Below are 14,985 nucleotides of genomic sequence, written 5' to 3' on the forward strand. Positions count from 1 at the left end.
CTTCTCCCTTTTATAGGCCACCTTGTTGGGCTGCTCTTGGGTGGCCTGTACGCTACACTCTGAAGTCCCACCCAATTTTGCCCTCCCTGAGGGACCTCATATTCCCGCATCACCTCATCTTCCACCCTCCCTCCCTCCACCAAATTCTCATTCCCTCAGCTTATCAGCTAGGTTATACATTAATTGTGAACAAGGACATGTCTGAAAGTCATTTCAGTCCTCCATTGTTCTCCTGTCCACTTTATCAAAACACACATACACACGCACCCCAATGTCTTTCTGTGGGTCTAAGGCAATCTCTAATTAGTGAAATTCCAAGCTAAATATTTATGGCCTGGTGGAAGAGTTGGGTCTTGATCCTATTTCCCCAAAAAGACTGGTCCTGGAAGGGGGCAGCCCCAGGAGGGAAGCTGGCACAGGGGCTGGCTTTCTGCCCCTGCTCCAAGTCCTTAGGGCAGTGGGATTCAGTCCCCCTTTCATACTTTCAACGAAGGTTGACTGAGTGTCACAGGGTGCTATGCCAGGACCTGTGACAGAACTCTAAAACATAATCCTTGTCCTTTAGGAACTTAGAGTTCAGCTGGGAAGACAAAATCTGCACAATTAAAAGTTTTTAAAAGTGATCAAAAGGAGTTCATACAGAGAGGAATGAACGTTCAGAGAAGGAAGGAGGAATTCATACCAATCAAAAGGAAAAAGCCACTGAGGATGGAGTGGTGTAACTTGAGCTAAGCTTTGAAGGACAGGAAGAATTGGGGCAATCCAGACGATAAATCAGACTTCCCCTCTCACTGTTGTGGCCTCTCCCGTTGCGGAGCACAGGCTCTGGACGCACAGGCTCAGCGGCCATGGCTCACGGGCCCAGCCGCTCCGCGGCATGTGGGATCCTCCCGGACCGGGGCACGAACCCGTGTCCCCTACATCGGCAGGCGGACTCTCAACCACTGCGCCACCAGGGAAGCCCGGTGACATTATTTTTTTAGCTGGTCCTGTGGGACATTCTTTGCCCATCTGAAGGTTAAAGAAGCCGATAACAATACCTCATGGTGCTGACATTTTCAAAGGGTAATGAGTTTTCTTTTCAAACGTAGTACCTCAGTTGCGTCATACCCTTTATTTTAGTCTGCTTTGGCCACCTGCTCTACTCACAGACACCTCCTGAAGTGCCTATAGCCAGAGGACCTGAGAAATGAGGATTCCTGGAGGTGAGAAGGCCAAGTAAACAATGAAGTCACCCAGAAGAGAGGAAGAAGACTGAGCCACATGCCAAAGACCTGGTTAAATGTGGCCAAGTAGGTGACAGTGTTGGCATTGGTGCCAGATCATGTGAACCACCTTGGAGAGTAGTGGATTGCCTTTCAGTTTTAGGGAGAGCCATGTGCAAACTGGGATGATGGAAAGGAGCCACAAATGGTTATCCCCCAGTTCAGGGAAGGTACCCAAGTTCTCTGCCACAGTGGATTCCTTCCTTAGGAGTTATGTGATATCAGGAGCTACCTAAATTGAGAAGAGCCCAGGCCAAAAGGGCTGGTGAGGAGAACTTGTAGCTCTTAGCCTGTATTCATGTCTCTTCTGCCTTCCACCATAGCAGGGGAATAAATCCTATATTCCACTCAGAAGTCCAAAGAATGTGAATTCTCTTTTGTTCAGGGCTTGGGAAGCCTGGGGAGGTGGAGGGTTGGCTTGCTCGGGAAGGAGTGCCGGGAATGTGTGGGGATGTTGGTCCAGATGTGGCCAGCACTGCAGGGGACACTTCTAAAACTGGCTCTCAGAACTCTTCCACAGCTGCCCTAGAGCTGTCTCCCTTCTTTAGTTGAGGGAATTGGGACTTAGGTGTGTGGGTTTTTTTTTTTTTTTTAACCTTTAATCAACCATTTTCCTTGAACTACATGTGGAAATAATTAGAGCATGAATGCTGAGTAAATGTAAGTCCTGGCAGTCCCAGACATACTTCAGTGACAGGTTCTTGGCAGGAATGAAGAATTGTGAATCTCATGTGAATTTCCTTTAGCCATTCTCTCCCTTCTTTTCTTCCTTTTTTTTTCTTGCAAGGCAAACACAAATAGAATAAAAATGTTATTAATGGCATTCTAGGGGAGTAGAGGGTTCCAACCAGTTAAGAGTGAAATCAGGCCACTCAGTTGGGGTCCCATTACTGCTCCCCTGATTTCCTCTGCCATGATCCAGGAGGGAATGAAAAAGCATTGCTTACGAAAATCCTTTGACTATGAAATCCAACTTTAATTCCCCCACCAAAGCCCAGCAAAAACCGTGAAACACCCTCAAGAGGGTCTATACATAACCAACATCTTTAGTTTAGTTTAGGTTAGTTTCCTTGGGAGATTAAAGTTTGATATTCAGGAACATCTGAAACGGTAAATTCCTGTGCTTCCTAGGTAAGAGAATTCTAACAGTTTAAGGGACTTTGGCATCATCAACAACACTTACATTTTATAGATGGGGAATCTGAGGCCCAGAGAGGTCAAGCACCTTGCCCTAAGTCACACAGTGTGTTAGAAGCAGAGACATGTCCAAGGCCTCTCTCCAGGCTCTTGCACCAATTCTCTTTACATAGGACCTCACTGCCTCTGCCTGGTCTGACACCTGGGTTACTGATTCAGGTTTTAGCAGAGGTTTAAAAGTTCTTTGTGGGTTTTTTTTTTTTTGCCTACTTCCCAATGTTTGCCAAAGCATTTCGCATGCAGTGCCATTCATCTTCCATTTCTAGGAGCTCTCTAGACTTCCTGGTTTTGCTCCCGGTTTTCTGAATGTGCCTACTCTGCTTTCTTGGCTTGTCTGCCTTCACAGCCCTCATACAGTTGTGCAGGCTTTTCACTGCACAAGGAGGTGAGGGGGGCTGAAATCCAACCTGCACTCTGCTTGCCAAGCCCTGTAACCTGGCCCGGTGTTGCATCTGCCCAAAGGGGAAGACACTTTTTCTGATTTGCACAAGGACCCCATGGGCAACCTGCCTTCCTTTCTGCTGCTGTCTGTGCTCATCTTGTCCCTTTGTCTCAGTTGCCCTCAGCCCTCCATTCCCACCCTTTCCTCCTGAGCTCATTTGTTCTCATCATCTACACAGATGATGTCCAGATGTGCACCTCCAATCCTTTATTTTCAACTTAGTGGGATGTTTTACTGTCCCTTTAGACTAATGTCCATAACTGACTCATCATTGCCTGCCCCTCTTTCATTCAGCCCCTTCCCAGGGCTCCACTCTGACAGACACACCAGAAGCCTTCCAGGCCTTCAAAGCCAAAGATCTTGGCAGCTCCCTGGATTTTCTCCTTCCTCTCTTCTGTCTGGTATGTTGCCAGATCCCCTTGTTCTTTAGAGATTGCTCTTTGATTTCTTCCTTTCTCTGAATCCATGTCACTACCTTCCATGAGACTTATCACCCCAGACTCTTTCTAGCTGGTTTCCTTGTGCCCCCAATTCCTCCTGACCTATTTCTTCCCACATACCACCACCCAACTGTTCTTAAAACCCTCCTGCTAGGGCTTCCCTGGTGGCGCAGTGGTTGAGAGTCCGCCTGCCGATGTAGGGGACACGGGTTCGAGCCCTGGTCCGGGAGGATCCACATGCCGTGGAGTGGCTGGGCCCGTGAGCCATGGCCGCTGAGCCTGCGCATCCGGAGCCTGTGCTCCGCAATGGGAGAGGCCACAACAGTGAGAGGCCCGTGTACCGCCAAAAAAAAAAAAAAAAAAAAACCCTCCTGCTCAGAAACTTACAGATTTTCTGTCCAGATCCTACCATTCTTCGGGACGAGTCCCACCTCGTCCGTGAAACCCATCTCCTAAGGTCAGCCCCATTGACTTCAGGACTGCATTGGTCTGTGTGTGTTAGTTTCATCTCCTGGACTATGTTAGAAACTTCTGTGAAGGCAGAGGCCACATCCTGTACTCTTTTAGAGTATATGCCACAGGACTTGTACCATGCTGGTCACAGGCTGTTATCCTTTTTTCTTTTTTTAAAAAATAAATTTATTTATTTTATTTATTTATTTTTGGCTGTGTTGGGTCTTCGTTGCTGTGCGCAGGCTTTCTCTAGGTGCGGCGAGCAGGGGCTACTCTTCGTTGCAGTGCATGGGCTTCTTATTGCGGTGGCTTCTCTTATTGCACAGCACAGGCTCTAGGCACGCAGGCTTCAGTAGTTGTAGCACGCGGGCTCATTAGTCGTGGCTCACGGGCTCTAGAGTGCAGGCTCAGTAGTTATGGTGCACGGGCTTAGTTGCTCCACGGCATGTGGGATCTTCCCAGACCAGGGCTCGAACCCGTGTCCCCTGCATTGGCAGGCAGAATCTTAACCACTGCACCACCAGGGAAGCCCCTGTTATCCTTCTTGTTTGTTTGTTGTTATAGGCATTATCAAATACGCTTTCTGAGAGGTTTAAACTCCTTGCTTTGGCTTTCACTGAAGAAGACTAGAGGACTATCCATACCCTCTACTTTGTCCTTTAAAATGGACAAGTCTCAGGCAGATGGTTGGAAAACAGAAAATGAATGCCATGCTCACACCCAACAGACTAATTCAGGGTGGAGAGTGGTCTGGCTTAAAAGTTTCCATTGAGGGTTCTGATGAAACTGAAGGGTGAAATTGTGAAACCAGGGAACTTACAAAAAGCACCCTTTAGGAAGACTGCCACTCTATCTTGGGAATTCCCAGGGGTCACTCTGAAGACTATTGACAGATAGTGGGGAGCCCAATAGCCCCTGTCAGAGTGGCGTCACTGCATGTGCCTGAGTTGGGGAGATAGCATGGCACTCCACAGGAAGACACCCAGCTTATTGCTGTGGACCATGACCTGAAGGCATGGGAGCAGAAATGCCTACCTACCTCACACACAGCTCAGAGTTACAGCCTCCTCACTGCCAACAGGGATGAATACTCCACCCTCATAGACCCTTGTGAGATTATTTTCAGTCCATGTGAAAGGGCCTAACATATTGCTAACTCTGTGCTTACTAAATGCCACTATTTGTTTATGCTATGACTGGACAAGACCATTGCAGAAAACTGAACTTACCATTATATAGAAACCAAGCATCCAGTCTGCCATGCTGTATCTGGGCCACCTCAAAAAAGTCCTAACATACGGAGGGGGAGGCATTCCAGAGACGGCAGATGAGCAGCTGGGAAGGTGAAAGGGCTTCCATATGAAGATGGCAGTGTAGTTCCTTGTGTGACAGGGCCAGCACTTAGGAGAATGTGACAGGATCTGTAAAATAACAAAGACAGTGGTTAAGGTAAACAGCTTTGTCCCATTTGAAATTTGAAAGTAGGCATTTCCAGGCACACATTACCACATAATGAGTAGAAAATGTGCTATCCTGTAAGCTATGATAGAGGCTGAACATAGAAATTAATACAATGAAAAAATAGATAATTCTTGAATGACAGATCCATAATAGAGGTGTTTTATTTTTTTATCTTAAGGCTAATCCTCTTGGGGGTGTTGCAGCCCTTATTTTGATATCATGAAGCTTAGCCATGCCTTACCCCAAACATCCTGAGTGCATTGTCGCTGGCCACTGACACTGACACCAACCTGAAGAACCCCAAATGACATTTAATGTAAAAAACGTTTACTGAGCATTTTTCTCTGGCAAGACAATGTGGTGAGTCTGTGGGAAGCCAAAATGTGCAGGCGTTTAGTCTACTTGAGATACACTTCGTGTGCATAAAATATTAAATAGGGCTCTGACTGACAGACTAAAGGCCTCAAAGCCTTCTTGTTTATGGTGAGTCAGATTGACTGAGAAGCTAATTAAGCTTCATTTTCGGTCCTTTTACTTGTAAGGCCCACTTCCAAAGCCCTGTGCCCAATTTTGCAGTCATAGTGGTGTATGCTTTTTCTTAAGGGGGGGCCCCTCAACTTGTTTAAGCTTCAGGCCCCACAAAACCTGGGTCTGGCCCTGGTGCCTAAACCTTAAGATGAGGGATTGGCTGTGAGCACCCACGAGGGAGGGACAAACACAGTGCCTGTTGCCAAGTGCATCAGAGCAACTGCTAGAAGTCACTCCTTCCTCCTCTTTCCTGGAATATGTAGGACGCAGCAACACACTCTTCAGAGAAAAAGAATCAGAGAATTGAGCAAGGTCACATGATGCTCCAGCCATATTTCAGGATCCTGAAGTGGCCTTGCTTTCTTCCTGGCTTTCTCAAGCCTGTGCTGCTGGGTTCCGTTCCAGAACGGCCGTCCCAGCCTGTGCCCCACCCAGGTCTCCTGCTCTCCCCAGTTCTGTGAATTCCTTTGTCCCCAGCTCTGGTGCTCAGCATATCTGAGGGGCCCTGGTGTTCCTGTGAAGTTTCCATGACTAATTCTGGCAAAGCAAGGAGCGCCTTTCTCATGTCAGCAAAGCCGCTCTGTCACAGAATAGTGGCAAGGGGAGCCAAAATTCCACCTTGGCATATGTAGGGCTGTTTTTTTCAAAAAGAAAGTTGGGAAGGAGAAAAGGGATGGAGGGGACAGAGCCAACCCAGTTCACATTAGTGAAATGATGATGGTATATTAAGCTGACAGTTTTATGGCTTTGCTTATAAGCTTCCTCCCCTGCCAAAGCACACTGTTCTTCCAGAAATTGTTTTACTTCAGAAGACTTCTTTTAAACATTCAAAGCATATTTTATGTTCAGGCTTAGTGCTGGTCAGCCCAGAGACTCAGACACCCTGTCACCTCTACTGGTGGTTTTGCAAATAACTGGTTTTCCCATGGCTTGCAAAGGATCTTTTTCAAGTGCAAAGATAATTTCTGTTTTGTTTTTTTTTTTTAGACCTTGGATCCAAGACAATACCTTTTCTAGCTCTGATTTGTAGAGAGGCAAAGTGGTTTAGTGGAAAGAGGACTGGAAATAAAGTCTGGAGACCTTGGGCCAGGACCCAGGTCTGTACCCATGAAGTCTTGGACCAGTCAATACAGCTGTGAGCCTCCATTTCTTCTTTATCACAGGATGTTACATCTGGAGGGGGCTTAGAAGTAACCCCTGCCTGCCTATCCTAAAAGGTTTTGAAAATAAAAGTAACAGTAAAAATTACAGACTCGTCAAAATTGCTGTTCAAACAGAAAGTATCATTATCACCATGCAGTGGCTCAGAGAGGACGTTTTTCCCTGGTAAAAGTCAGCAATGTTCCCGGTCATCTTTTACCAAGGAGAATTTGAAGTGTGCAGATGAACATGAGACCAAACCCCCAGAGCATGGCTTGCGACACATAATGAAAGCAACATAAAAGCAAGTCAAGGAGAGGATGTAGAAGGATAAAGCTAGAAACTTGATGTTTCTCCATAGGGAGCAAGTATTTTGTTGATTTTTCTCAATATATCATGGTGGCCTCACTTCCAGAACACATTCCCTCTCTCCACTCAGTCACACAGGTATATTCAGACAACCGGTTCATATACCTGCGACCTCATGCTCCCAGAGAATATTCAGATGCCAACGTTGTTATCTCTACGTAGATGAAATTCTCATACAGCTTTGGGACCTAATTCCTAAAATTGTTATGGTAGTAAAGCAGACAATTTTCTTTCCATTGTGAGAACTGCACTGCGCCTGTGACTCCTCCCTGTACCAGCCCTTGTAGCTGTACCCTCTCCCTGCAGCTCATTTGACTGTTCCCCATAAGGGATTATCAAGACTCTGGGGTCAGGCTGATGTGTTCCAGTTCTGACGCAGCTCTCGCGAGTTATGTGGACTCTGCACATCACAGAGCTTTTCTGAATCTTATAATTCCTCCCTATCTGTTACATGGAACTAAAAATATGGAAACCTACACAGACGTTGTGAGGACAAAGAGATCTGTGAAGAGCCTCACTCAGTTGTAGGTGCCCTGATTAATACTAGCCCTAGGCCCTGGTCACCCCCCACAAGATTGCGGCCTTACACCTGGCAGGTTTTTGTCTCCAGCCTCTCTCCAGGCTGCCCTGCACTTTGGGTCGGTATTTCCAAGCTGGAAGGGACCAGACACAATATTCGAAAGCACCACCTTCATCATGTCACCTGCCCCGTCCCAAACTTCCCAGGGTCTTCACTGTGCATCAGATCCATGGAGAGCCCCTTGGATCACCTGGCCTGACCCGCCCCCTGCCACCTGCGAGCCCCACCTCATCTCTCTCTTCCTGCATTCACACACCAGGCAGCCATTGTCCTGTACCTTGAGCATGTTCCTGCCATGTTTATCCCCTCTCAAGATGTTCTCCCTCACTCAGAATCAGTCACTCAGCAGACGGGTAAGAGCACCTACCCCTCTGAGGAACTTCTCAGGAGCCTCACGGATGCTCCTGACATCCCTGCTCCCAGAAAACATAGGGCTTGGAGAAGGGCTTTCAATGACACAAAGAAAATTTTCTGCCTTATTGATTTCTACTTGACAGCATGCCTGTGAATGAGCAGAATAGGGGGCTGGTGTGCTGTGAGGGCTTCAGGTTAGATGTTTTTTCCCAAGTCAGCAAATCCCTGGTTCTTGGTGTCCTGATGCCCTCAGGGCACCCGCCCATTCTCCCACCCCGCTTTGTCACATCTCGATTGGGAGGACGGAGCTGGGAGGAGCTGCTGAAGCCAAAGCTGCGCTTCTGCATTGCAGCTCCAAGCTCCGTAAGACAAAGAGAGAGATTGCCCCCTATTGACAGATGTGCCACCTGCAAAGAGGAATGCTGTTTAGCTAGCATTTCTCTGTGGTCTTCAGACACAATAACAGGGTTGTTAGGCTCTTGGTTTTTTCCATTCGGTCAGTGCTGCTCTCAGTATTATCATTCAGTGTAAGGAAGGATGGTTGGGGACTTGACAGCCCAAGGTGATGACAGCATCACGGTGGGAAAATTGTATGAAAATCAGTTGCCCTCTGTAATAACGGCCGCTTCCTGTTGTGTGGCAGGCACTGTGCTGCATGCAGTACATCTCATATAACCCTCCCACAGTCCTCATAGGGATTAGTGTTCCCATTTTACACACTAGAAACTGAGGTTTAAAGAGAGTACCTTGCCCACAACCATGGCAAGTAAGGAGCAGAGGTGGGAGGTGGACATCAAATCTAACTCTGTCATAGCCTTAAGCACTTTCTCCTGACATTTGCTAATTATGCAAATCAAATCCCCATCATAATTTTTTTAATTTTCAATCTTATAGATATGAAAATAAATCAAATATAAAAGAATAGTTTTCCCTTTGGTTGGGTAGAACCCTAGCTCTGCCACTTTCTACTTATTTCAGCTCTTAAGGCTTAGTTCCCTCATCTATAAAATGGGGATAGTTATGATGTCTGATTTACGGTGTTGTCGTAGAGCTTAAATAAGATCCTGTAAAATGAAATGCACTTAGCAGGGCGCCAGGCATTTAGAAATAGGAGCTTAGTCACCTATTGTCTGAAGATCTGGGTTGGAATCCTAGCTCCTCATTTTTAGCTGTGGGACCTTGGGCAAGTCACTCGACTTCCCATTTTGTTTCCTCATCTATAAAATGTGGTTAATAATACGCATGTTTTTGCAGGGCTGTCCACAGTAAGATGAAATTGTATGTATGAAAACGCTTTGTAAATTTTAGTAGTACTATTCAATTATTAGTCATTATATTTTATGTAAAGGGTATCTGTTTCTTTAAATGGATTTTTGAGAATTATTTCTGAAAAATGACTTGGGTTGAGTTCGACCTATCAGTAAAAGCTTTTATTTTTAATACTCACTAAAAACAAACATAAGATGAAAATAGGCTCTGTAAATGCCACAGGTTATTCTTCAGGAAACTCTATAATCATTAAAATGAATAATACTTAGCAAGCAGCTTGCTTTACAGTTTATGATGCAGTTCCAAATATATTATCTCATTTCATCTTCACAAGGTAGGGCAGGTATTTACCCCTATTTTACAGATGAAGAAAGCAAGGCTCAGAGAATTGAAGTGACTAATTATGGACATACAGCTAGTAAGTGGTAAAGGCTTGTGGGACTGTCTGCTGGTGTGTCTTTGAGTGTAGGCATATGTCTGAGCATGCTTTTTTATGCAGTAGTGTGTCTTTAACTCACGTGACACACTCACTGGGGGTATATATTTGTCTGTAGCCCTCAGCATGTTGTTTCATGAAGGGGGAGAGGAGAAGGTAGTCTTATGTGAGATTTTTTTTTACACTGGTCAGCAATAGCCTTTTCCTCTTCATTTTTAGAGCTGCTTGCCATTCCCAGGGAGTTTCCAAGAGGGCCCTGCCTGGAGAATATACTAGATTTTATCTCCACTCCTGGTTTAGGAAACAACAGCTCTCCAGTACCCCCAGCCTGCTGGGAATTACTTCCTCTTTCTTTGCTCCCTGCCAGCTTTATTGAATTCGCCTTAGCAACATCCAAAAGAGAATGGGTTTAGCAACAGCTTGTGAACCAATGAAATGCGAGCATGGCAAGGGTTTCTAGACCAATGGGAGCCCTGCATGACGGGCAAGCTGGCTCAGAGAGAAAATAACCTAGAGTTTGCAAAGCAGCCTCCGGGTGGCAGCAGACCAACTTGTATTGGACATACCCTCTCAGCCCTCAACATCCACTTTGTTTATTGCTTTCTTTGACCTTTTCTTGGATGTAAAACATTTACCGACTATAAGAATTTTACAGTTACAAGCTTTGCGGGTGTGAGTTTTCTGCATGACACGGCAGACACGGCCTGAAGGATGGAATCTTAGGTTCCATCCCCCAGCTTTACTATAGCCAGTCCCACGACCCCATCCCAGCCTCTGCCATCTTTGTTGGTTCTTCCACGGCCAATGCTACCCCAGTGAGCAGAAGCCTGGAGGCACTGGTGACTGCCTACCCATGCAGTCAAGAAAAGGGCTCAAGAAATCACATTCTCCTTCGTTCAGCCTCCACTACTGCTGACCTGAGTGGCAGATGAGGTGGGACTAGCTTTCTGCCACCAATTAATAGGAGGGAAGGACTGTGTCACTGACAGATTAGTGCCTGTGAACACCCACATTGTCAGTGGCACAGACTGGGACCATTCCCTGCCTTGTCAGTTTTGCTGCACATGTCTGAACACGAATGTCTGACCACAAGTGGTTTGAGAACAGGTCTGTCTGTCACGTGATTCTTTGGCCCTCTTGGTCTTGAAGCCAGAGGCAGATATGGGCAGGGGCTGCATAAGACCATGTCGAATAATAGCAGATCCATGTTTCCAATGGTTTAACCATCCTTCTTTTGCCTTTTGAGATGGCAGTGCCTTGAACACTGCTCAGTGAGATTTTGGTCCTTCAGATATCTGTATTTCTCTCAAGCATTTCCACTTCTGCCTAGCTTGCTCTTCTCATCCTGTAGGAGTCAGTTAAGGCACCTTACCTTCAGAAAGTCTTGTTTGAGTCTCACCTTCCTGTTGTTAACACTTGCTCATTGCTTTCTAGAGGTCTCTTTAGTCTGTTTCCTTGGATAGCCATGGAGCTTCTTGAGGACAGGGACTATGCCTTTTTATCTCCAGTCCTTAGCCTAGTATTGGCATTTAATGGGTGCTCAATAAACGTTTTAGAAGAAAGGAAGCCTGCAAGAAAGAAGCTCTTGCTCTTTGAGAAACAATCTTAGAGATTCATAGGGAGCTGGGCCTGAGAGGGAGCAGTGCCAGCAAGACTGATGCTGGTTGTTGGGGAGAACTTCTGGCTGTTTAGGACCCTTCAGCACCATGAGCCTCGACTCTAGGCCACGGCCCGAGGCTGAGACATAATCACCACCATTGGCTCATCCGGAGATGGGCTCATCTCACTGACACAAGGGTTTCCTTGATGATTTTGTGTTTTAGGAGGAACCAAGGAGCAAATCCAAGATCTGTGCCAATGTGTTTTGTGGAGCCGGCCGGGAATGTGCAGTCACAGAGAAGGGAGAGCCCACCTGCCTCTGCATCGAGGTAAGTCCCGAGGGTGGGAGCCAGAGTGTGGTTATCTCGCTGGAGCTACCAGTCTGCAGAGCAGTGCCAACGATTTCATCATCTTTATAAAAGCACACCTTGTCTATCTGAGAGAAGTGAAATTTTTATCTCAGAAGTTAAAAATCAGATGTGAATGTAGGGATATTTTTCCTTTTAAAAAATGTTTAGCTTTAGAAGAGTTTTAAATTACAAAATTAACAATTGCTTTTTATAAGTCAAGTAGTACAGACATTTATGCAAACATAAATATAATAATCTTCCCCATAACCCTCAAATCCCATTAGTCTGAAATAACCAGTATAAACAGTTAGGTGTTCCACACGGGTTTTTTTTCTATGCAGCTATAAACATATAGGGTTTCCCCCTATTTTATACAAAAATGGGATCGTAATATAGACAGATCTAGATATATGCAACTTGTATCTTATACTCATTAATATATAACAACAACCCTCTAGGTCAGCATATATAGTTCTAACTCATTTTTTAATAGCTCAATATTTAGTGATGTACAGGAACCAGATTTATGTAATCATTTTCCTATAGAAGATGGACATTGAGGTTGTTTCATGGATTGTTTGCCACTACAAACAATGACATCTTTCTACAAATGTTCTTACATGCTGCTGGCTTTATCTCTGTAGGATAAAGAGTCCCACTGGGGCATGCTAGGTCAAAGGATATGCATATTTTAAAATACTAGATGGAATGCAGATTTCTCAGGTTTGGTTTTGTTTTTAATGAAGTTTAAAAAACGAAGTGACCTTTTAAGAAATACTTCTTTTGTAGGCAGGATTCTTGCTCTTGGCAAACATAAATAACCTGGATGTGTGCCCTTTTTTCCCCTTTCTGTCAAATGAACCCAAGACTGGAAATTCATCTGTAATTCTACACGTAAATACACCCACCTTAGTGCCCTGTTGAAAGATCCTGACCCATTGTCCTAGAAAGGAAGTCCCCAACTCAGAAACCTGCAAACCAAATCTGCTGGGGACTCTGGGATGTCCTCACTAGTGGTGTTCCTGGCCACTACGTGGCCATTTAGGGTCCAGAAACCTGGTGTCTAGCCTCAGCTCGGCCATATATCATTGTGTGATTTTAAACAAATTAGTTGCCACTGGATGCCATAAAGACAGACCATGTTTCGCTTTGCTCAGGGCCAGCACATGGTAAGAACCCAGTGGTAAGTATTGGTTAAAAGAAGTTTGTCTTTCTGGGCTTTGGTTTTCTGGTCTATAAGTTGGAAAGGTTGGGCTACTTTCCAGTTCCAGGGTTCTGTGTTCTTTTACCACAGCTGCTCATTTTTACTTTAGTGCTTTTGTTAGGTCTGAGCAGAACTTGCTCCCTGCTTACCCCTTTCAAAAACCATGGAAGTCTCAGGCTTCCCTCCTGCCAATGCAGGGGACACGGGTTTGAGCCCTGGTCCGGGAAGCTCCCACATGCCGCGGAGCAACTAAGCTCGTGTACGACAGCTACTGAGCCTGCACTCTAGAGCCCACGAATCACAACTACTGGGCTCACGTGCCACAACTACTGGAGCCCGCCCGCCTAGAGCCCGTGCTCCGCAACAGGAGAAGCCACCGCCCACGCACCGCAACAAAGAGTAGCCCCCGCTTGCTGCAACTAGAGAAAGCCCGTGCACAGCCAAAAATAATAAATAAATAAATTAAATTAAATAAATTTAAAAGAAACTAAAAAAAAATCATGAAGTCTAAAGAAACTGAGCTTGCCTGTCACAATGGCACTTTATATAGTATAGCCAAAGTAGAATCAGGTTGCCAAGTGAACCTTAGTTCATTTACTGTGTAGTACTTCACAAAGACCCAGGCACCCCCTGCCCCTGCCTCACAGCAACTGTTGTGAGATTAGGAGAAAAACAAAATACTAAATAAAGCCAGAGAGCAAAGATTCTTGTAGCTAGACCCTGGAATAAGTGAAGAATTGGGGTGATGGGGGGTAGGGAGCTGTATGTGCCTGTCTTTCAGTCTCTCCACATTCCCAGCTCTGGCTGTTTTGTGTCGTAGAATGTTGGAATTTAGGGCTTCCCTGGTGGCGCAGTGGTTGAGAGTCCGCCTGCCGATGCAGGAGACACGGGTTCGTGCTCCGGTCCGGGAAGATCCCACATGCCGCGGAGCGGCTGGGCCCGTGAGCCATGGTCACTGAGCCTGCGCGTCCGGAGCCTGTGCTCCGCAACGGGAGAGACCACAACAGTGAGAGAGGCCCGCGTGCCGCAAAAAAAAAAAAAGAATGTTGGAATTTTAAGGGATCTTAGATCATCCAGAGACATTGATTGACTTTCTACAAAGTGATAAAGTGATAGATAATCCAGATTCCTGACTTCGAATAAAATGCCCTTCCTGCTAATTTGATAGGGTTGGAGTAGGGGGGATTTATTTCTTTTCATTGAGTAGAAGAGATGACCCTGGGCCAGGATCAGCACAGAGCACCACGAGGGGCTGCAAAGTGATGTGGTCCCTCTAACAATGAGTGGGGTAAGGTCACTGATGCCAGAGCTGAGGCTCCCTGTTGCCCTGGCAGGATAGAAGGCATCTCTGCTGGTGGGGACTCCCCTCACAAGATGGCTCTGTGTGCGTGTGCGTGTGTGTGTGTGTGTGCACGTGCACACACACAAACTCAGCCCTAACTGCACCAACGTCCTCCGCGGTCTGTTTCAGCAATGCAAACCTCACAAGAGGCCTGTGTGTGGCAGCAACAGCAAGACCTACCTCAACCACTGCGAGCTGCATAGAGATGCCTGCCTTACTGGATCCAAAATCCAGGTCGATTACGATGGACACTGCAAAGGTAAAGAGTGCTCTCATCACCACATCACAGCTCCAGCTGGGGAGCCATGGAACGGAGCAGTGTGGCCCCCTGGAGTCCTTTCCACCCTGAGCATAGGGCCCAAAGCTGTGGAGACCACCCAGTTGCTTGGAGAGGCATCCCCTTGGTGCTCATGAGCCTGCTGGGTTTGCCCTGGGTGGGCCAGGCCTCTGCCCTGTGCTTCCTGCATCAGATTCCCAATGTGGCTTTCAGTGCTGTCTGGAGATGGATAGTGGGTGGGGAACCACATCAACAGTCAATAATATGGTAGCATTTAAC

At 46.3% G+C, this 14,985-nt stretch overlaps 1 protein-coding gene and 1 long non-coding RNA gene across 3 annotated transcripts in view; both read left to right on the plus strand.

Moving 5' to 3' along the window:
* The window catches only part of LOC137225167 (uncharacterized), a 30,740-nt gene extending 21,041 nt beyond the window's left edge, over positions 1-9,699 (plus strand). The window contains exon 2 of the long non-coding RNA XR_010943714.1: positions 566-9,699. This is a non-coding gene — a long non-coding RNA (uncharacterized lncRNA). The remainder of the gene's footprint in view (positions 1-565) is intronic.
* Positions 1-14,985, plus strand: part of FSTL1 (follistatin like 1) — a 51,029-nt gene that overhangs the window by 21,429 nt on the left and 14,615 nt on the right. For both annotated transcript variants that reach the window (XM_067738766.1, XM_067738767.1), the window contains exons 3-4: positions 11,758-11,862; positions 14,559-14,688. In XM_067738766.1, coding sequence (XP_067594867.1) covers positions 11,758-11,862; positions 14,559-14,688 — 235 coding nt within the window. The remainder of the gene's footprint in view (positions 1-11,757; positions 11,863-14,558; positions 14,689-14,985) is intronic.

Source organism: Pseudorca crassidens, chromosome 5 (genome assembly GCF_039906515.1).
Source record: "Pseudorca crassidens isolate mPseCra1 chromosome 5, mPseCra1.hap1, whole genome shotgun sequence".
Taxonomy (NCBI): domain Eukaryota; kingdom Metazoa; phylum Chordata; class Mammalia; order Artiodactyla; family Delphinidae; genus Pseudorca; species Pseudorca crassidens.